The sequence below is a fragment of the Apis mellifera genome, linkage group LG12 (assembly GCF_003254395.2).
Source record: "Apis mellifera strain DH4 linkage group LG12, Amel_HAv3.1, whole genome shotgun sequence".
Classification (NCBI taxonomy): Eukaryota; Metazoa; Arthropoda; class Insecta; order Hymenoptera; family Apidae; genus Apis; species Apis mellifera.
Genome location: NC_037649.1, coordinates 6,466,894 through 6,489,968, shown reverse-complemented (window position 1 = coordinate 6,489,968; position 23,075 = coordinate 6,466,894). Strand labels below are relative to the sequence as shown.

Here is a 23,075-nt window from a genome sequence, read left to right as displayed (position 1 = left end):
GGTTCTCGAGGAGGGTTTGCGCCAACTGATGCGGCGGGATAACGATGTTTTAAATTTAACAGTACTCGAAAATAAACTCGTAGGCCGAAAATTCTATGCACGTACGTTTGTGGACCCCCTCGGGCGAAATTAAAACAGGTTTACAGGCGACGTCTCTCGAGTTATGGCGGGATGCTCCGCCTTGTTAGCTTATCGGGCTTTAGACTTCCGTGGAAATGGAAGATATGTATTTTGCTTGTGCGTGTGCGTTATATAGCATACAAGTTTCGAGATGAAATTCACTCGCGCCTACGTCTCTTAGATTTCACGCTGAAATTGAAAAGTAATTTTTATATACGTATATCGATATTTCTCTTGTTTCGATTGAATAATTGAACGTAATGGAGAGAGAAAATGATATATTTCTACGAAATTATTTTAGAGTTATTAAAATTATGCATGTACATATAATTATTACTTGTTGATTTCAATAGATTTTTAATTCCATCAGAAGGAATTATTTTCGTTCGAAAGAATTCTTTTGTCGAGTGGACATTCCTTTCCTATCTTTCTTTTTCTCTCTTTTTTAAAATAAATTAAAATAAATTCTGTCGAAAAAAAACGAATACATAGCTCCCGATTTATACCTTCTATTCTTCCATCGCAATTACGATAAATTTAAAATCGTTCGTTGGAAAAAAAAAAAAGAAATAAAAATAAAAAAAAATGCAACGAAATATATCAAAGCAACGTACGCGTTTCCCATCGATGCTAGGAAAAAGTTATCTGATCCAGGGGAAACGGTGCACGGTTCGAAAAATACCGTTTCGATAAAGGCAATACATCATGGGGCCGGTGACTGAGAATCATCCAAAGATAATCGAGGCTGCCGAAAAAATAAAACGACACAGTGTCGTACAAAATGACGAGCACCGATAATGACAGGCCGCTGCCCTCGGTTGGTAAGATTGATAACTATCCGATCCACCGATCGAAACGAGAAACCCATTACTTATCTCCGGAAGGACTATCATTATGCAGCCTCTCTCTCTCCGTGTGCACACCGTGTACCCTTACCCGATCCTCCTTCCGTGGCCAACACTCGGGATCGGTAGCATAAGAGTAATTAGTTGAAATTATTCCACGTCAACGTTCCGGGGGAATGAATGTAATTTCGCTAGACCTCGATGAAAATAATCGTTTCGCGGTTCCACGTTTTTTCGTCGTACATTATGACGTCCGCGATCCGCAGACGATAATAATCATGCGATGCGTTTCTCGAAATTTCCAGCCATTATGCACGTATCTCGATCGTATATACATATATATATATATACGTTGCGTTAAGAAATTATTACTAAATTCATATATAATATTACTAAATTATTACTAGTTAAATTTTACTAGATTTATTTATGAAAATATTCGAGAAAGAAATGAAAGATGGAGTTACTTGTAAATATCGTACAATTTTAAGCGTCGAAATATATGGTTTTCGTGGAGCATTAAGAGCATTAATGCTCTTACGGGAAGACGATGAACGCGTCGACGGGGAAACCACGAGCCGTGTCTGAGGACGATCGCAAAGGAAATAACGTGACGCTCTTAAGAACACTTACCTGAAGATGGAGCTGTCCGTTGTTGTCCACCCATCCAATGACCATGTCAGCCCCAACAGTGCCATCATCCCTCGTGAAACCGAGACCCACATAGCCGAGGGTCTTCACTTGAATCTCGAACATCACATCCCTCTCGCCTGGCGTCCAAAGAACTAAGAAGTTATTGTCCAGGACGGCGCTGTGTTTCCACTCGACGGAGAGGACGCCGGTGACAGAGAGGAGGAGACACGTCGCGATTACGGCTTTCATTTTCTTTTTTTTTTTTTTTTCCTTTCTTTTTCACCACCGATGCACCTCAGAACATCTGTAATGAGAAAAATAGTCGTTAATCTTCTCTCTAATCTTACCATTATTTACTATGTCTCTTCCAATATTTTCTTTCTATATAAATGAAACGTTCCTTAAATATTTAAGACGATTTAAATGTTCATTGCTCACGACTATTCTATAAAAATCTTTTATATAGAAAATGCAATTTATAATAATAGGATAAGGATAAAAATGTGCCAATCTTGAAAAAGAAAGATAACATATAATGAAATCTTCTCCGTAAATATAAAATATAACTTTAACGTTACATTAATTCAATTACAACGATATCGTCTTTCGTTTCTCGTTACTCATTTCCCCACGCGTTTTATCAATCGTAAACAAAATTATAAAGTTTTGAAAAAAAAAACGTCCAATTAAAATTCATTACACCCAATCCAAACTATACTACCCTCGTCGTTAACTTCCCCTAAGTGTCTCGAGCGCGTTCTATCTTTATAACCTGCCAATTTGCAACCTCGCAACGTAACGTCCTCGTTGGACAGCTTCCGTTACGAGCCGCAACCCCGTAATTACAAGTGCTTCGAATCCCTTACATGGGAAAACCGGCGTTACGCGGAAACGACAGCATGCTTTTTCGCCGCTCGTTAATCTCCACGATTTTAACAGCGGACACATCGATGCCTAACGTTTCAACGAGAGAACACGAGAACCCATCCGAGTTTCCAGCGGCCGCGGCTCTGCTATTTAGGCGTTTTACGCGGCCATCGACGGCCCGCCCATATTTTCCTTCAATATTTTAACAGCGCCAGCTCCCGCCATTATCCGCGTGCACGCACCAAGGCCCCACTTGCCACCTTTTACGGAGAAAGTATTCCAACGATGTGACGGAATATTCGCGGAGAATATTCAAAGGGAATATTTAACGATAATTTTTCATAAATGACTCGCTCCTTGTATTCATTACACAGGATTTGGTACGGTAAGATTTTTATATATGACGCGTGAAAAAATTTTAATAGTCTTGTTAGACTTATTACGAGAAATATCTCGTGACACGATTTTTGAAATATTTTTTTACAATGCGACAAATGTATAATAATAATAATTGCAATAATGTAACGAATATTGCGAATCGAAAGCATTGATTTTCGCTCGAATCGCGCGCTTTCCACGCCAAGAATTATTTTTCTAGCATATTTTTATTCAACTACACTACACGCCATCCATTCCTTGCATTTCACGGTACGACCCGTTTTATCGCGCTTAAGTGTGCCCCTGTGTGTACGTTCACTCCGGTATTTTCACTCGTTTCCCACGTAAAATCGTATTAGCCTCTTTACCATCCTTCCTCTCCCTCTCTCTCTCTTTCTCTTTCTCTCCACTTCGCCCCGGTTGGCAGAAAGGCCAGAAACAAACGGGAAATTACGTAGGGAAATTTCGCCGGTTTAGGGTTGAAAAAACACGGGTTGAACCGATTCTCATCGTTGGATCGATTCGTTTCGTTCAAACGATCGGCCGACCACCAACTTTTAGCGAGAGATTAATCGCGGAGCGGATCGAGCAGATCGGATGATTGATGCCGATGGCCTTAATTCGCGATCAAAGCGACTTATCAAGAATCAGAGACCGATATCAAAACGATTATTATTCTCTATTCCCTCTGCGAATTATCTGTTATCAATTTCACTTTATTGCGGGAGGAAAGAAGATATAGGAATTCAACGCGTGAATGGATGAACGGTGGGGTATAAATAAAACAATGAAGGGTAAAGAAAGAGTTCCTCGAAATGATTGGACGAGAAAAGAGTGGAGGATGAAAACGAAAAATCGTTGATCCGATTTCCACTTCGAAGGATGAATGAACTCGAACGGCGATCACGGAGCAAGCAACGTAGATATAGAAGAAAAAACTGGATCGAGCGGACGATCGTACGCCTTCTATCTATACGTATGTGTGCGCGTGTGTGTATGCGGAACTGCGCATCGCGAGCACGAAAGAAGGGAAAAAAAAGAATAGAAAGAGAAGAAAAAAAGTCGAGGACAGCGTTCTCGAGGAAGCCAAGTGGGAGGGGAAAAAAATTCGTAACCGCGAAGCGTAATGGCGGCCTGTGAAAAAACAGCGAGAGAAAAGCGCGAAGAAGATCGAATCGATTTCCATTCTCGATTAAAAATTCAATGAATCGGCACGCGAGCGTGTACCGATTCCTCGGATCGAGAATCGTATCGGCGGGAGATGGAAAAACAGACGAACGGGCGAACGTGGAAAATCTCTTTTGTCCTGGCCGGTGTGCAAACATCCGCCTGTAAATCAGCGGGACACTGTCAAGAGGACTGTCAATTCGAAAGCAATCGAATCGATTAACAGTAACAATTCGTTGGAACGGGGTCGTGATGCGAATCCTGGGGAGAAAGGGAGAGAGGGAGAGAGGGAGAGAAGGGCGGGTTACCAAGTGTCGAACGAGTGGCGCCGCTCGTCCCACCGAGCTATTCGTTCCTCCGCGAGCGTTTAGAATTAAGCGTTTCACAGAGAGATCACCGGGACACGCGCCACCTCCGTGTCCCTCTCTCACCCCGTCCGTTGTTGTCGTGGAAAACGAGCGCGAACGCTGGAAACACTGGACGCCGCGATTAGTCCTCTTCCCGTGTTTCGAAGGGGAAACGAGCGCGGATCGGGCCGCGACCGATCGTTTTAATTAACGAGGGGCGTAATGCGCGCGCCCGTTCAAGCAGCGCGGCGGTGTCGAGGTGGTAATTTTCCGCGTGGTAATCGGGATCGATAGCGGGCCGCCTCTTTCGCGCCCGATTCAGCGCGCGACAATGCTTTTTCACCGTTAAAATCCAACGAGCGTAATCCCCCCACGGGCATTATCTCCGCGGGGAACGTTAGGGTGGTCTCGAAATGATCGTCGGTTAATGCAATTTAAAAGTTTGAACGAGGCGGGAGGGGGAAAAATTCGATTTGACGATAACGGTAGTTTGAACGGTTTGTTTGAAATTTGCTTCCCTTTTTTTTCTTTTTTTTTTAATTTCCCTGTTACGCGATAGAGCTGAATTTTTAATTGGATAATGTTAAACGGTTATTCGATATTTTGGTTGTTTCTCTTTTTTTTAGAGGGTGAAATCGATCGAATAGCGGCGATTATGTAACGGGGCTCGATTGGTCGGGATTAAATTGAAATTTGACTCGTATAATCTTCAAACAACGTTCGTTTGAGAAAGAAGAAATGTAAACGCAAAAATACGATTATGAAATTTCGACGAGATTGTTCGTATAAGGGAAAAGAAGTCGAAGCAAGCTTTAGGCTCTCTCAAGAATGTGTTTGTGATAAATTACGTTGCACGTGAAGGAAACTACAAGAAAGAACAAGCTATAATTGCTTTTTAAAGCCTCGTAATTTTAAGTAAAAATATTATTTAAAAAAAAAATCGGTTCCATTCCTATTTTAAACGGTGCGAACAAAATTCATCCGCCCCAATTCGTCGATCCTTGCACAATATTTGCAAACGCGTAAATACGTGGTGCAATATTTACCGCGTCTCCGCGAGATCGATAATACACCTTGCTCCTTGTTCGCCGGATGACTGAGACACAAACAAAACGTCTGAAAATGTGAATTTCCTATCCGAGAACGACCCGTGTTCCGCCTGTTTCGAAACTGGGTCAAGCAACGAAGTAATTTGCGAGGATTGTACACGGTCCCCCTAAAACATAATCATTTGAAACGCGGCGCAGCGTCAGGAAACTTCGATCCCAAGAACCGGAAACCTCAAATAAGGTCATACAAATAGTCAAAGTTCGACCTACAATCAAACTACGCTCGTGGAAACTCTGTGCACCGAGTTTCAAACCGCTCGTCAACCGGTTTGTTCCGTGCCCAATTCTTCATAATTGTTTCTTTAATAGACCGACCAATATCTCGGGCGCAAAGTTTATCCGGGACAGGATAAATCCGATTGCCAAATATACTTAACCCTTTTTTCTTATATATATATATATATATATAAAAGGAACAAAGAAGTTTCGATCCGCTCGAAAAGAGACGCGATACGAGTCCCAAAATGAAATCATCCGTGACGAAATTTAATCCGATATTCGGTCATCGATCTGTCCCAGTGAAATTGAAGCCGATCAGAAAGCGATTGTCCGCGAGCTAACTGATATTTCATGATATATGTACTTTCATCTCGCATTATACATTTTAACGAACATTTCTCTCGTTCGAATGATTAAACAATCATAGCAATCATCCGTATAGAAAGAAATATAACATCCACTATTCTAAGACATTATTATTCCTTTCATTTCTTGATCACTTCGTAAGAAGGACATGTAAAATAATGCTTAACGACGAAATTCGATGTCTTTCTTCTGAAACGCGACGCCCCCTCCACCGAAACGCATTTCCCTCTCGATTATCCGGCTCCACTCTCCCCGTGCCGCGATCAGAGGTCAACTATCCCCAGAGAAACGTCCGGCTCGTGCACCACGCGCATTGCACCGCGTGATTTCGCCGATTTTGCGGTGCCGGTTAGAGCGACCGCCAATCTGAAAACGATCGATTCAATTAACAGTAGCGGCGCGTAATGGGGCGCCGGATGGCAGGCGATGCAGCTGGCTGTACGTCGGCCTCGTTGTACGTAGAGATCGTCGACTCGAATCGTCGAGAGTGTTCGCACATTCGAGAGACGAAAAGGGTGACGTTCCGGCAGCGAGGTTAGTTCGATAGCCGGTTGGCCGAAGCCGGGAGGGGAGTTGAGGGTTGAAAGGGTTGGAGAGGACACGATAGATGACAGAGAGATGGCTGCGTGCGCGAGGGGAGGGGAGTGATGCGCGGGCAGGTCGGAGGTGAGACCGGCTAACACACGACCGGTTTGATTTGCGGCGTGTCGTTCAGTCGATTGCTCTCAAATTGCGTCCAACGCCAGTGGCATCAACCTGGAACGTATCCCCCTATACATTGACGCCTCGAACGTCAGAGAGAGAGAGGGAGGGAGGGAGGGGGGGACGGCCGACCTGCTGTCGGGCTTTTCCATCCGCCCTCTATTCTCTTCCCTCTCTCGGGGCAAAATCGGCCGTGCTCCGTCCTTTGTGCCCTCCCCCCATTGAGAGAGACTCTTCAGTTCTCTCTCCCCCCCTCCCTTTTCTAACCTCGTTCCGCGCGGTGGTCCTGGTCGGCCACCACTTGAACCACTCTTAAAGTTAAATAAATCGTGAAGCGGTGAAATCGAAATAGCGCGAGAGGGTGTGCGGATCGCGGATTAAACAGGGCGGTAAGCAGTTGAGTTGGCGCGGGAATTATTCGAGGAAGGGTGTGCGCGCTCGATGGGCCGTGAAGAGAAATCATTGCTCGATGGATTCCTCTTTTCTTCTTTCTTCTTTTTTTTTTTTGAACCGTTCTCTCGTACGTACGAGTCACCAGGATAAAACGGATGCAAGGAGTGGCGCGATGATACTTTGTACGCGACACTAGCGCCACAGTGACCATTAACTACCTACTCCAGTACTCGTTCTTTGCTTTTGCTTTTACTTCTTCAAATATTTCTATATAAACCTGGCAATAAATATATCTTGTTAATTAAATAAATCTTGATTAAAACTGTTGCCTGTTATATATAACGTTAAGAGGAACAAGAATTTTCATATGGATCTTGTTGATCAGTGGTTCCTTCTCCGAGAGACTGAAATAAGAATGGAAGAAACGGTTGGTTTGAACTCGCTCAATTTTTACGATTGTGGAAGGAATCGTGCGAAACTACTGGATGATGGAGCAAGGGGGAGAAAGAAAGGAATGTTGTATCGGCAGGGTCAGGATCCCTTGAAAAATCTGACGTGATACGTTAAAGAGCAAGCTGAAATGTAATTTCTGCGGATGACACCGGAGATAAACGTGACATGGAATATTATAAAGCTGCGCCTTTTTAATCCGGTGAACAGATTCCGGTGTTATCGGGAGGGATGCTTAAAAACAGTAAAAGCCAGGCGTGCGACGATGGCATCGGTAAGCCCTGTCCGAAAGCTTTTCGAGTTTGGAAACTTTTTAAACGAGCTGATATGTCATCTGACCGGCGGCCATTCATCCATCGATGTTTTGAAAGAAGAAAAGAAGCTAAGAAGACAGCGGTGGAAAAAATGGAGGAATCGTGTACCTGGTGATGATCAAGTAGGGTCAGAGACGTGCCAATTAACGCCTGTTAAAATCATCAGATATCGGTCCAAGATGTCGGAACGTGTTCCCTTAAATTGCCTCCTCTATACCTCAAGAGATTGGACATCGGGTCCAAACGTTTCAAAGGTTTCGAAGATTTGGCGAGAGGAGAAACCTCATTCAAGATGCAAGAGGATGGTTAATGGAAATTGAATCTATGCGCCGTATATTTCTTGACCTCGTGTCGGAGAAGATCTGAATTCGCTTACATTCGATTTTGCTCGACGATTGTAAAGGATTAATTAGTTACGTCGATTAATTGGTTGGTCGGTTGCTAATGTAAAATTGGGAAAAATTTATATTCGCGATAAAAATAAACATTTTATCCATTCCTCGTGATGATAAATTTAAATCATCATGCGTGCGAACGTGCATTAAGCCCTGACCCCGTTTCCACCCTCGCTGTATATACAATTTAATGATTCTGCGATTCATCAATATCTATTTCGATTTCGAAATAAAGAATAAACAACGATACATCATTTAAAACTGATGAATTGGTACAGGCAATAATAGCAAATCTTTTATACGATCGTTTCGAATGTCAAAATCGTATTATTCCCTTCTTCCTTTCAAAACAGAACAGAGAGAGAGAGAGAGAGAGAGGGGAAACGAGAGATGAATTAAAAAATATCGATGCATGCATAACTATAAATATTCATAAGAGATTAAAGAAATTTTTACCACTTCGCTCGAGTTTCGCTCAAAATAAATTGAAAGAGATTAAAACGAGGGGAAGAAACGAATTATCATACATGTTAATGAACCACGTTTAAATCATTCCATTTATCGCGAAAAAATTTTTGCTATTTTCTTTCTTTCTTTCTTTCTTTTTTTTATCGTTCTAAGCTGCATTTTATCGAGTAAAGGAAATCTGCACACCCCGTATGTACGCGACACGTTTCATCGTGGTTTGTCCAATCCACACACGTAACTCTGGTGGTTACGGTGAAAAGGGGGCTTGTATCGGGCTTCATTAAAAAGTAAGAGTTATTTGCGTACGACGCGTTTATTCATTCAGTGGACGCTAATCGGGGAAAGACATGTAACACGTGTCGAAAGGCATGCGAGGTAACAATATTTTCCTTATCCTTCTTTCCTTTTTACCGGGATTATTTTAATCTCGCGATTCTTAAACACTTGAGCAAAAAATATTTTTTTAACGTAATTGCATCGAGAAGCGAAAAATAAAAATTCTTTGCAACCGAAAAATGTACTTTTTAATAACGGAACGACGATTAACATCGTCGCAATGATGATCATTTCAAAGTTCGCGAAATACCACCCCTTTGTAAATATCACGAACAAAATTGCACGCCAGGTGAGCAACGACGATGAGTTATTACCGATGATATCTACTAATATCAGTAATTAAACACGAACGAACGGAGGGTATAAAAAGTTAAATTAATAGCGGGCCGAATCGAATTCGGATGTAAACAAGGTACAAATGACCACGTGTCTAATATCTACCCTCGCGTTGCAATATAAAGGGGTTTAAAACGACTCGCGTCACGAGTTGTATTTAACCGTTTAAGAGAAATGGAAGCGGATAATCGTTGCCCGGAATTAATCGATTTAACTCCGTAATTAATTAGTAAGTACACGCTATTTGAGAAGGAGGAGGAGGGAGGAAAAAAGGAAAAGGAGAAAAGAATGGAAGAAAAAGAGAAAGGCGATAGAAGAGGTAAAATATGTTACGGTTGCGAATGCTACCGAAGAGGTGGTGCTCGAGAGCCGAGAAAGCCGATAAGAGGATTCCAGAGCCGGTGGGTCTAGCAGGTGAAACGTTACTCTAAGCCCGCGACCCACTTTTCCCGTACTTTTCCATTTTAAAAATGACCGAACCGTATAACTTCTTCGCGAAATCACGATATTCATAATGTACCGAGTGTAAAGTTCGCTCGGACTAAGGATCGACACTGCTATCTTTCCAACACGGAGGATGAGTCGAGAGAGAGAGAGATAACGAGAGAGAGAGAAGGAGAGAAACATCGCCAAGAGATAAAGTTTCCAATAGTAACTCGAGGAAAGAAAGAAGAGGCGAGAGAGATTTCCACGGGACAAGATAAGAAGATGCACGGGACAACGGGTTGGCTGCTTGGTTGTGGAAAGATGCGGAGAGAAGGGAAGAGAGATAAGAAACCGACTTTCCGCAAGCGATGGAAAGGAAGAAGAAATTGCAATTGCATCGAACTGCACTGTCCATAGATCATCCTTTCCCAAAGAGTAGCTGTTGTTTCTTCGACAGAGCTCGTTCGTCTTTGCGCGGGGAAAACTTGCATCCACGCTGGATGATGGACGTGTGGCAATTTCTCCTCTCTCTCTCTCTCCGTTGGGGAACAAGATCGGGTCATCTTCTCGCCCCGAGTGTTTGACAGACAACCGATCTCGATGCATCATTCTTCAACTCCATGAATTTCTCACCTAAGTGCAATAGCTCTCCTTAAATTTCTTTATTTCCATCGTTCTTGGCATTTAACGCACGAGAGAGCCTGTCGAGAGGACGAGTCCGTTCTCGGATCGAAACGCTTCCTTCTCCTCCCTTATTCTTTCCAACCAAAACGAAATGCTCGCAAGTAAAAGAAAATAGTTTAACTGGGCTCTGGACCGGTGTTGTTTCGCCCGTCGACAGGTCGAGAAGAAACAATGGACGGGCAGAAAATGGGCACACAACTCTAAGAGAGAGAGAGAAAAAGAGAGAGAGAAAGAGAGCAATTAATTTTAAACCTGTAGGAAAACCTGTGTCGGGGGTCGGGCACGCGTTAATGGCCCTGATGTTTTTATTCTCGCCACTGCCTCTCCGCCCAAACTTGTTTCCCTGCAACGCTGCACACCCGCAACCGCATCTTGCATTAATTCTGCGACGCCAAGTTCGCAGCCAAGTCTTGCAAACGCGAAATTAATTTCTCCTCCGCGCCATGCGAGCCATGTGTGTATGTGTCAACCGTTTGCGTTTTCCTCGTCACGAGGAGTAGCGCGGAAGCAAAAGAAGATGGTTGAAGCAAGAAGGTTGCGAAAAGAGATAGGTTGCGCGTCCTTTGTCCCGTGAGACGGAAGATCGTCCTGTTTGACGCGTTCCCTCCCCCTCCTCCATCCGTATCTAGAGCTCTAATTGCGGGGCTTGCCCAATTAACTTTAAAAAAATGATGAGGTCGTCGATCCTGGTGGCGCTAATTAACGCTCGCCTGTCAAAAGTGCCCTTCCCTCCCTCTCTCTCTCTCTCTCGATTTTCCCACGAGCAGGTTTCCACGGGAGCCAGTTAGCTAGGTAGCTCGCGTCGTCGCGTCGTTTCGCGTCCGCTCAGGGGATTTAATTACATTTCTATGGACCCGGGGCAAATGAGGGAGTAATAGGCGAGGAGGATTCCACGACGAGAAAGGCAGAGAGGGAGAGGAAGGGAGAAGAGAATCTTCTGGGGAACTCACGAGAGAGAGAAAGAGAGAGAGCGTAGTAACGGCTCTAACCTCGAGTTCTTCGTTTCGCCTGGCAGAAGTGCCGGCGTATGCATAATAGGTGATTTAGCTTCGCGGAGCACCGTAAGGGTAATCCAACTCTTAACCACGTAGGATCAGGAGGAGGGGAGGAAGGACGAGGGTGAAAGATGAACGGAGGGAAGATAAAAGAGAAGGCAAAAAAGTGGATCTGGAGTCGAAAGCGGGAAAGAGAGTGATGCGTCGATGCGATGCGCGCATCACGTCGTGCGGGATGCCAGGCCGTGTTGGAGGATGAGATTTCACGCGTGTTGTCCCGAGACGCCTCGCGGTGAACGTAATTGCTGTAACCAACAACGAGCACGCGATTAGTACGTGCATTAGCATGGAAATTGAAATTCCCCGTTTATTTTTAAAATAATATGAATATTTAATAATCTGTTCTCCTCTAAAAATGAATTTGAACGAACGACATTATATAATTCTTCGTTTCATTCTAGAAACCAATTTACAGCGATTTGTTTGTTGAGTGAAACTATTTCTAAATGAAACCGTTCCCGTAATTCGCGAATGATTCAATGCGAGAAAAGGCGAGGAAAGATCGAGAACGGAAACGTGTATGAAATACACCGTGTTCGGAATGCATAATGTATCGAGAGGAAGGGGAGAGGGTTGAAGAAGATGAAAAAGGACAGGACGGAGGGGTCAGGATAATATATAACCGTGGTAAAGCAAGCGTAAATATATTATGAGATAAGTTCTCGAACGCGTTATCCCCTTTAATGCGAGGTTAGGTTGGCACTCGCGGGAAGCCCAGACCGGAAGCGATGATGGCGGTGCGCGAGGAATTTCATACCACACAATTTACAACTCGTGTACATATATTACATTTCGTTCGTGCGATCGTTGTAAAAGATGCTTCGTCGATTCGAATTTATCTCGATACGATATCGTCGACGGAAATTTATTCCCAGCAAGGAAATTCGAACGAGCGTCTTTTGACAATTTTTTTTCTCGAACTTCTTCTTAAACGCGATAAGGAGGAGAAGAAAGAAAAAAATAAATAAATTCACGCGTCCAAAAAGAAATCACTGGACACGTCGGTGAGAAAGTTGCGCGACATGATTGATGAATCGGGTCGAACTTCGATTATAGCGCAACATTGGACGCCATAGTTGCTTTCGCATATCCAAGATTCACCGAAGAAAGCGTAGCGACAATCTTTTCTTTCCCCAGAACCGCTGCACACCTCAAACTCTGATACTTTGAAACTTTCAAAGTCGACGGTAATCCCCCTGCGATGTTCCTCGTATCTTGAAAAATATAATCCCTCTTTTATCAAAGGCTTAACGCTTCGGAACGGGATATAACAACACCGTTGTTAATCGTGTGGAGGATCCTTAAGGAGATAAAATCGTAAAATCGACGAAAAACACGACGGACCAAGTGCTTGGAAGTAGTTGAACATCGACAAAGGGAATCGTAGTAATAATCCTATTACAAATAACAGTATAAGAACGTTTCCTGCCCACGGCTACCGTGCAATCATCCGCGTCATTTTCTTATCATTATCCTTATCGCGTCCGAGTAATGGCCGCGCCAATTCCACGCTGGTCAGCGGTTTCGAAAGATTCTCAGAAGATCCTCTCTCTCTCTCTCTCTCCATGATCCAACAACTCGTCGAATTAAACAACCACGCCCTGGCCCTTTCCATCCTGTTTCCAATGCACATGTTAAACGAGTTCGTATGACGAGGGTACGGCCGAGTCTGCCTACGTGACTCGCGATTGGTTAAAGGAGGCAAAGTCTCGTACGCAGTTTTCAGCTGCGCTTTTGTCCTTTTGCGACGCGATGGCCGCACGCACGCACCTGCGCCCAACGGAAGTTGCCGGCAACTTGCGTGTAACGCGCGCTGACGAGAAAGGAAGCGGAGAAGTGGAGCGGGGAAGGGCGAGATTTATCAACGAGTGGCCTCGACATTCGGCTCGATCGAAGGAATTGCATCTCATTGCACGTACGTTTCCTCATTGCGCTGCACGGCTCGGTATGAAACGAGAAAACTGTGCCTCGGGAATGATGAAATAACAAAGAGAAATTGTGACGAAGTTCTCCTCTTCACGGAACTTTATATCGCGGAACGAAACTCCACTTTCCGGCTGAACTTCTGCCAAATATCGTTCCCATTCGTGCACCCATCGTCATTATATCGTAATTATGTATAAAATTATTACATTCTCCGCGCAGTCGAATTTTCCGCAAATGCATTTTCCGTGATAAAAAAGAAAAGAAAAAAAAATCCTCGTAGAAAAACGAAATATTCCAAGATTATAAGATTTTTTAAAAGCGTAAAATCGCTCTTTGCAGAAAAAGATGGAGGAAGATGCAACGTTGACAGAAGAAGAAAGAAGTTGGATATTGAGCGGATACGTTAACCGCGTTCGAACGTTTCGACGGGGTGTTGTTATTGATCGCAGCAATTCGATCTACGGTTAGGGAGGAAGTTTGCCGCGTCGTATATTCCGGGGCGGTACGGCGATAAAACGCATTTAAAAAAACGGATTCCCGATACCTCATTGCCGGCGGATTCCAATCTCGTCGGCCGTTTTTCTTCCGGCAACGTCTCCCGCGAGGCAAATTAAATTAAACGGGGAAGCAGCGGGCTCTGGTGGAAACGTCTTCGACGCGAATAATTGCGAGCTTAATTGTGGCGATACGTTTCGAGAAGGCGCCCTCCTCCATCAATGGAGAGAGGTCGTCCTCGTCATCGAGCCCCAATCAAGGCGGGTTTCGAGGATCGTTAAACGCGTCGCCGGATCGTTGTTTCGCGAACAAAGACTTTTCGTCAATGGCGCTGCACATCCCCTTAAAAATAACCGGGGATTCATTTCCAACGCGGCGACGAAACACGCGTAATGTCATCCGTTTTTTCGAGTTCAATCAATCCTCGAGCCTCGTCGAAATTTTTGCCACTTTTTTCGAGAAGAAATCTTGATTCGTTCGTACAATTTTATAAAATGTAATATTTCGATCATCGTGTCATCAATGTTTCTTTCGATTATCCGTCTGGGCAGGAATTAAAGTATCGAGAGGCTCGTGTTCACACGTAATGAACATCATTACGGTTAGTTAATGGTTAATCCGTTGCATGGAAGAAGCAGAAAGAGATCCTGCAAGCGATCCAACGAGGAGAAAAGATTCTAGAGGCTTAACGCCTTCGTCGATTAGTCGTAATTGCCACCGATACAGCCTCGTAAGTGGAGAATATTATATCCTCTTCCGTTACGAATATCTCTGATATTCCTTTTAATAATCCTTGAATCCGTTTCTTTTTATTTCGTTACCCTAACTCTTCATTATCAGAGAATTCCTCGATACGAATTTCGTCGTTTTTGACATTTGGACAAATCGAATCTTCTCTACTTGCTTCAACAAGTAAAAATTATCCAGAATTATAGCCAATCTTCGACCGACAAACTATTCCCGGATCGAGGAACAGTCCTTTCTCCTCCGAATCCAATATTCCAAGTAACTCGGCAACATTCCGCACCGTCAAAAACCGACCGAGGTATTTTGGCTTCCAACACCAGGCAACCATCCCCCCTTCCACCATAAACACATACACACACGTACAACGTTGATGCAATCGGCAACGAGCTGCTCGAGATGGTCCACGGCACCCTCTTACCTCGAACCCTTGTTATCACGTGGTTCGAGGCGAGTTGCAAATCGATAAATAACTGCGGCAGCGATCCGCGGACGGTGGATGGTGGCGCGCAACCACCGCCGCCGCGGATCCAAACGAAACGAATAAGAGAAAATCGCGCGAGTGCCCGTACCGCAAACGAATCGCACGTAATGAGGGATAAACCGCAGACCACCTTGCCGAGAATAGAAACGGATGCGGAGGGAAGGAGCCCATCGATACGCCACACGTTTTCTCTTCCCAGCTTTTCAGTGAACAATGAAATTCGAAAGGCAACGCGTTCTTCGCGCTTGGTCTAGTTCCGTCAATGTTTGCATTAATGTCGGATGCATTGTACGAAGTGGATTGTTTTTACTTTTGAGAATAGTTTGAAAAATTACTCGTCGTAGCTCGTTGATTAAAGAAACGATGAAAATGGAAGAGCGGAATTTGAATAAATTAAATTGGTATTTGTTGAAAAAATTTCTAGACGATGAAAGATCGAGATGTGTAAGACGCGTGGTCTTCAGCGATCGACAAAGGAGAATCGTTTCAAAGGAGAGGGATTCGTTACTGATCGCGGAGACACGTTGCTTTAAAAATATTTCCATATCTCAAAGTGTTTTTTCTTTGAGATACCTCGACAGTTCGAAACGGTGCACCCCCAACCCATTAATTGCCAGTTGCCAGGATACACCGATATAATCTTCCTGCATTTATAGTTTGCCGAGTGCTTAAGTCGCGAGGAAAATGATCAAAAGGATATTGGTTGTCAAAGGAACGTAACCGGGAGGGAACCGAAAACGTTTCTCCCGATAGAGGACTCGTTCCTAGTTGTTTCCTCGTGTTATGTTAATTGGATCTCGCTTCCTCGAAACAGAGTATTTTAAAACGATGACCGCGATCGTTAAGTTTGCCTCGTCGATCCAAGAATAATATCGCAATGATAATAGAACATCTCTTGAACAAACTGATTGATGAAACTTTCTAATCGAACCAATATATACACGCGTGTACTATTCGTATCTCTCAGAAAGAGGATAAAATAATTTGCTCAATTTATAATTTAATCATTTTAACAGATGGATATAGTAATTTTTAATGCATTGAAATTCGATAAGGTATATTGTTCTTTAAAAAAAGAAAAACGTACTCATCTACTTTCCATGAAAAACTATTATTAATTTAGAAAATATTTTAATTTAACTTTTGTAAAATTTTACCTTGCGAAAGATGAGAAAAGTTGTAACGAGATTAAATTGAATTTTTCGTCGAATTTCTATTTTATATAATATATTTTATAATCGCATTATAAAGATTGTAATGGCTTCCCCGCGTAAAGAAAAATTATCATAAATTATCACACGCCTAATTTTCACGTCTAAGACACTGTTTAATAAAAAAAAAAATAGCGAGATATTCTAGATGATCGATGATTTCTGCACAATTTGCGCGACGGGACGAACAATGACGAAGCCTAAATGTCTCGGACGTCTATCCGGTTAATATATTCGAAAAGTTGCGTCAATGAAATTGCTCGACGATTACACTGCGGAGGGAACAAAGGTCAAGGGAAATCGCGATCCTGTAACGGGCTAATAACGATTAATCGTCCGCGCAATGTGCATAATCGCCGATTATAACCGTACCATCGATCGAGCGACGAGCCACGATGGGTTTAACAATGAAATTATCATTTTCCACCGATTATTCCTCCGTGGCTGGTGAACTCGTAATTTGAAATTGTGGCCGGCAAGAACGAACGAATTAAACGTGGCATAAACGTGGCATTTGCAACTTCGATCGGCGATTTCCAATTAATAATTAACTCGAGCGAAGAAATCGCGCCAAGAAGAAAGAAGAACCAAATTGAATCATAAAAAAAAGAAAACTCCCCCTTTAAAACATTTGCAAGCACGAGTGCGAGTTCTGGAATGGAAAAATTTCCATCCCTCGAGCTGGGACGAACACACGTTCCTGCGAAACATTCCCACTTACGAACTCCACCGATGGCTACAGATTTTAACACGGAAGAAGAGTACAGAAGAAGAAAATATAAAAACGTTTATAAAACGTGTCAGGAAATCCGAGTTCGAACGGAAATAGAAAGTTGAACGCGACGTGGTTGTTGTCTCGCGAAACAGTTTCCCCAATTATTTCAATTAATATTAAAAGCGAACCGTTGAAGCTGTTTGGACGGGAGAGGTTCGGTTTTTAGATAAATAGACGTGGAAACGAAGAGGAAGGCAAAGTCCGTTTCGGACCGCCGAAGGCGACATTACCTTAATTGCTTACGTAGGTAACCTCCCTCCTCATTTGCTTCCCTCTCTCTCCTCCACTCGTGCACGATTCCCCTCTCTCTCTCTCCTCCTCGATCCTCTTCGCAACTAATACGAATTCGGGAGGGGAAGTGGGGTAAAACGCGAGGCTCTTTCAACGAGAGTGGCTTGGTCCCGTGGCCATCGCGTCCGCAACCGCTATGTGCGTTCCTGTTAGCAAACAGTACTCCGCGTAATTGTGTAAATCACCGGGAGCGTGACAAACGACTCGGCATACGCTCCTCTCTGTAAAATATACTCTCTCAAAAGTCTTCCCGCGCGACGCGTTTCGTCGAAAACGTGAACGAGTCGAGCGAAAACCGGATGAATCGATCGATTCGTCGTGGAAAGCTTCGGATACGTAAAGATCTAGAAGGATTTATCGCGTTTAATAAATGCGGATGTGATTCTTTCTTTCCAAGATTACGAAGGATGAGAATAGGCGGTGACGAACGATGCGTGGATCGGCAAATGGGAAGCAAAAAGTGGAGATCGATCGTGGTTGGAACGATTCGTGGTTTTAAGTTTGTTTCGTTTCGATATTATGTCTATCGGTGTGTTTCGTGGCCCGATTGGCCAAGTGGAACCCGATGGAAACCGATAACGTTGGAAATGTTCTCGCGAATCAGGTGAATCGGAATACAATCGTGGGGAATATTACACGCCTCGGTTATCCGAAACGGTTCGGTTTTAAAGAGGAATTCTATTTTCGAGTTGGGGGGAAGGAAGATCGATCTGGAAAATTTATACGCGAACGATAGAACTTTGATGTAGTCTCCACCCACCGAATACGAAGGCACGAACCGAATAAGAGCACTCTCCAATATTTGAAGTTCCCCTGTAAGCACCATTTTCGGAGCTCATCCCTTTTAATCCCGGATTTTTTTCTGTCTCTCACGGTTTTCCAAAGTAGGATTCACCCCTCGTCCGGGGGTTTACATTTTATCCTCGTATTATTTCCAACTTCCCCCTTCTTTTTCCAAAAGGCTCGTTAGAAACCACCATCGTACATATATATATCGTATTATATTCGAAAAGAAAATTTCGCCGTCCTAATCGATACCCTTGTCTCCTAGTTTTAACGAGTACGCCGTGTTCGAGACATTCACCGACTAAATAAATCGTTTTCGAGTCGCGAGGATATCTACGCATAATCTCATAAATCACAATGATGAACGATCGTTACGTTACGTACGTTTCTTACCTCAAAGTGAGTCGAATGAAATACGCTCGCGTGTTCTTTCTTCGAATTTTTATATATATATACGCGTGTATAAATTAGATCCGATTGAAACTAGATTTATTTACACCGAGTGCGAATTAAAAATTCGATTTCAGACGGGATATCTTTCACTTTTACCCCATTTCCTCCCCCTGTGATACGAGTATACAATTTTCAACGTCTTTGGACGAAGGAAAAATAAGAGAGAGAGAGAGAAGGGAAAGGGTGGATCGATGGAAAATTTGAACTGAATTCAACCAATTTGTCTGCTGTCCGTCCGCGATCGAAGCCATGTTCCGAAAATCAATCGCAACGTGTTACTGGAACGATCCAATCCATCCTGGAGGATTCTTTCTTCCCAGGGCCATCAGCCTTCCGCGAAGGTATGCACAACGGTACACGGCTACGGAAATCCAATATCCGACACCGGGCAAAAACGCCTTAGGATGTCACGCGTCGCGAAAATTTACCGATTGATCGATGTCCCCGGACACGCCGTATCCCCCAACGTCACCTCCCCCCCCCCTGGAACCATGATACTCGATTTTATGCGCCGGTTAACCCGGCGCGAGAACTTTCAACCCTTTCTCTCCTCTCGTTTTCTTTTTTCTTCCTCCTCTTCTTCCTCCACTTTTCATCCATCAGAGGGGGAGGAGGGAGCAGCAGCGTCCAATCGTTGGAAAATCGGAACAGGTCTTGGTGCACTTAATGGATATAACGGATAAACAGCGTAATCCGTATCGAAATATTTACACCGTTAAATTTCTCTTCTATAATTTTTCTTCTCCCCGTGGGGATGGATATTGTTGGAAGACGATCCATCGTCGAATGTGTCTGCCCAACATTTGTTATTTAAGATTTACGATGTTGATTAATTTACCCGTCGACACCTTCAGTTTATCATTATTGCTCAATCGCAGTCGAAATTTCAAGTTTTTTTTTTTTTTTAAGAATGAGAGAAAAAATCCTTTCTTCATCGACGTATATCGATATATATATATTTAATTATTAACATATATAATTTATCAGCAATTAACGATCCATGGAAAAAACTTGCTTAAAAATGAAAGAATTTCGTTCGTATCCGAGATAAGCTCGAATAGAAAATCGAAATTTATTATCGGAAAATAATTTAAATCGAGGATGGAGAAGTGAAATACAATTCACGTCGTCTCTCACGATTCCTACGTTCCCATACACGAAACAAATTGTCATAAAATAAACGGCAGTTACGGGAGTTATATACACGAAATAACACGCGTTCCCTCGAGCCTCTTTTTCCCATGGCTCGCTCCCCTTCGGGACGAAATTTCACCGCAGATACACCGTGATGCACTTCCCGTATTACAATTAAGAAACAAACGAGCACGTTCGTTCCATGCGGATATGAAACTCCGCGCCACCTTCTATCGAGGCCCTCCCCCCTCCTAATAATCGGCGGCAAGCCCATGAAACCGCAACAACAAGCCGCAACAACAAGCCGCAACGCAAAAGCTGTACGCAACGTTACAACGCGGCTCGAAGCTTCGATACGCTCCCGTAATTCTTTCCGGATGTTGGGATCGTTGCTCGTTTAACAAGTTGACGTATGAATGATATCAAATCGGCATCTATGCATGCTCCTCCTGTCTCGTTCTATTCTATCGCATTCCTTTTCTTCCCCACGAAATTTAAATGAAATATACGAGATGGAAAATGTGTACTTCATCGATCGAACTCGTTTATCGTAAACGTAGAATCCTTTTCTTTCTCATTTTTAAATTAAGGAAAATGAGTTCTGATTTCGAAATAAATTATCTGTAATAACTAATAGGTTATCAAATTTACAGTTTTTCACGAATTTAATCGAAATCGAAATAAAGTGGAAGTATAATTTCGAGTAGATTCTTCTCGAGGACAGAGAGAGAATTTTTGCGATTTAATAATCTGCACGGAAGAAAACCTTATCTCTCGAGGAGATCGGATACACCGCCCATCGCAATTATCATCGAGGGAGGGGGGAAGGGCCGGGCTCTGAGAAAATTGGTAAAATTCGCGTTATCGGCGCCGCGGCATCGTGTTTCTCATTAACACCGGGCGAGGATGATCGAGCAACGGCGAACAGGAAGCCGCGTAATTATGAAATTCATTAAACATGGAGATCGTATTTATACGGGAGCTTCCAAGAATAATTTGCCGCTCATTAACGGAAGCTGCCGATGAAAAATTCATCGGGGCGAGCGATACGAGGCCCGAGAAGGCGAACAATCCCTCCTCCCCGTGATTTCGATTCCTTTTCTTCTTTTTCTTTTCATCTTCTTTTTTCATCCCCAACTTCGTTCGCCGTTCTCCAAATACGCGTGTCTCGAAGAGGATCTCGAAAACGTGGACGAGTTTCTCGCGGTCGGTAACGAGCGATTTACATCCGAAATCAGGACGGCGCGTCGAAAGAGTATCTCTGCCGCGTCGATGATTGTATTGCTAATCCCTCGGGCGACGTTGTCGGCCCGCGAAAATTGCAAGCTACCGGTTTACGATATTTCGTACGGCGTACGTATGTACGCGGAGAGGAGGGGGGAAAAGAATCGAAATCATAACCCCAGGCACCAATCGCAATTTCTGTGCTTTCTGTCCTGACGCAATCGATGCGCTCGCCGTTATCCTATAAGCGAAAAAATACGAGGGAATTTCGAAGAAGGAGAGAGAAAGAGAGAGAATTTTCAGAGAGGATATATCAGAATGGATTTTGGAAGGACGTGTATAGCGCGAGGTCGACACGTGCGCCCCCGATATTAATCGCAAAATCTGTCTAATTAATAATACGAGGACGCGTGGCTGATGACACGCGTAACGAGCACCATTATGCATACCTTCGATATACGAAATGCACTTCTCTCCCTCTCTCTCTCTCTCTCGTTACATCACGGCCCCTTTAAGGTACACGAGGTTTAATTAATGTTGCGATAATCATTATTATCGAGACGCGTTGCGTGTATCGATACGCTCGACACAAAGGATAGACGAGTCTATCCTCCAATTTAGATACAATCGGGGAAAGGGGGAAAGGGAAAAGTTTTTAAAGAGGATATATCAACGTGCAACGTATGCAACTTGTTTCCTCTCATCGATCGCATTATTTCGTAATAATCACGTAGTAACCCGTTTGATAAACCTTCTATTCTCGAGTAGTTTAAAATTCTACGAATCTTTTTTTCTCTCTCTCATTCTTTCTTTTCTTTCCTGAGATATAAACGAAGGTAAACTTGAGAAAATGGGAAGTGGCCGAACAACGGGAACGGATAACCGATAATCCCGCAATAACGATAAATTTCTGACACGCTGATTCGTTCTTCCTTTTCTTCTCTCTCTCTATATACATTTTTCTCTCCATTTCTGCTCGAAAAAGAAAAAGAAAAAAAAAAAAACGATCCCTGCGCAATCCTGGACGAGCCCGAGGTTACGAGCTGGTGTTTGCGCTCCAGTGTACGGTCGCTTCCGGCAATTATACCTCAGAAGGCGGGATCGGGAATTGGGACAAAACGGGCGGGAGAGTAAACCGGCGTTTGCCCCGCTAATTCGTTTTAACCTGGCCAATTCCTGGCCCCGGGGGCCTCGGCCGGGAAACTCAATTACAAAGCGGGAGCGTGCGAATCGCGCGATCGTGGCGGCCAAGGAGAAGGAATTCTCTGGGACGGGGGAGGGGAGGGGAGGGGAGGGGAGGGGCCGAGGGTGAAATTGCGATCGAGATTATCCAGTTAGATCGATCAAAGCGCGTTCATTAATTGCATTCTGCAGATTTGAATGCGCGGCTATGCCGGAAATCCGTTTAAATCGATCATTAAACTGTCGACTGTTCGGCCGGCGACGAGTAATTCGTCGAACCACGCGAATCCTCCGCGCTTCCGGCTGTCCTCGTTCATAGCGGGCGACGAGTTTCGGCCTTGCCTGAATCCACGATCAAAGATTCGTCGAATAATTGGGATAAAACCCCCATTAACCTCTCCTCCTCCTCTTCCTCCTCCTCCTCCCTTTCAGTGTTCAAAAAAATAGAAAGAAATACGGATACGAGGCAATTTTCCTCGTCTGCAACCGTTCAAGTTGCAGCGGAGTCAAGGTACTTAAAAAAAAAAAAGGAAGAAAAGTACGCCGCTCCTAATTATATCTAATTAGCTTAGACATTAGCGAGGGCCGAGTTCTGTGCCACCGACTGGTGTGCCGGTAAACTATTTAAACGGAAGCTCTAAAACGGTAATTTCGCTGCGAACGTCTCTCAGAAAAGCAGAAGTTTCGACGATCTTTCCATTCGACGACTCGAGCGTGGATGCGAGGCGCTTAATGGGAAGTAGGGCCAAGGTGGAAATCC

At 43.8% G+C, this 23,075-nt stretch overlaps 1 protein-coding gene across 2 annotated transcripts in view; it reads right to left on the bottom strand.

The window, feature by feature from the left end:
• Positions 1 to 23,075, bottom strand: part of LOC410362 (MOXD1 homolog 2) — a 190,100-nt gene that overhangs the window by 103,857 nt on the left and 63,168 nt on the right. For both annotated transcript variants that reach the window (XM_016915532.2, XM_016915531.2), the window contains one exon: positions 1,599 to 1,902. In XM_016915532.2, coding sequence (XP_016771021.1) covers positions 1,599 to 1,847 — 249 coding nt within the window. In that variant the 5' untranslated portion in view covers positions 1,848 to 1,902. The remainder of the gene's footprint in view (positions 1 to 1,598; positions 1,903 to 23,075) is intronic.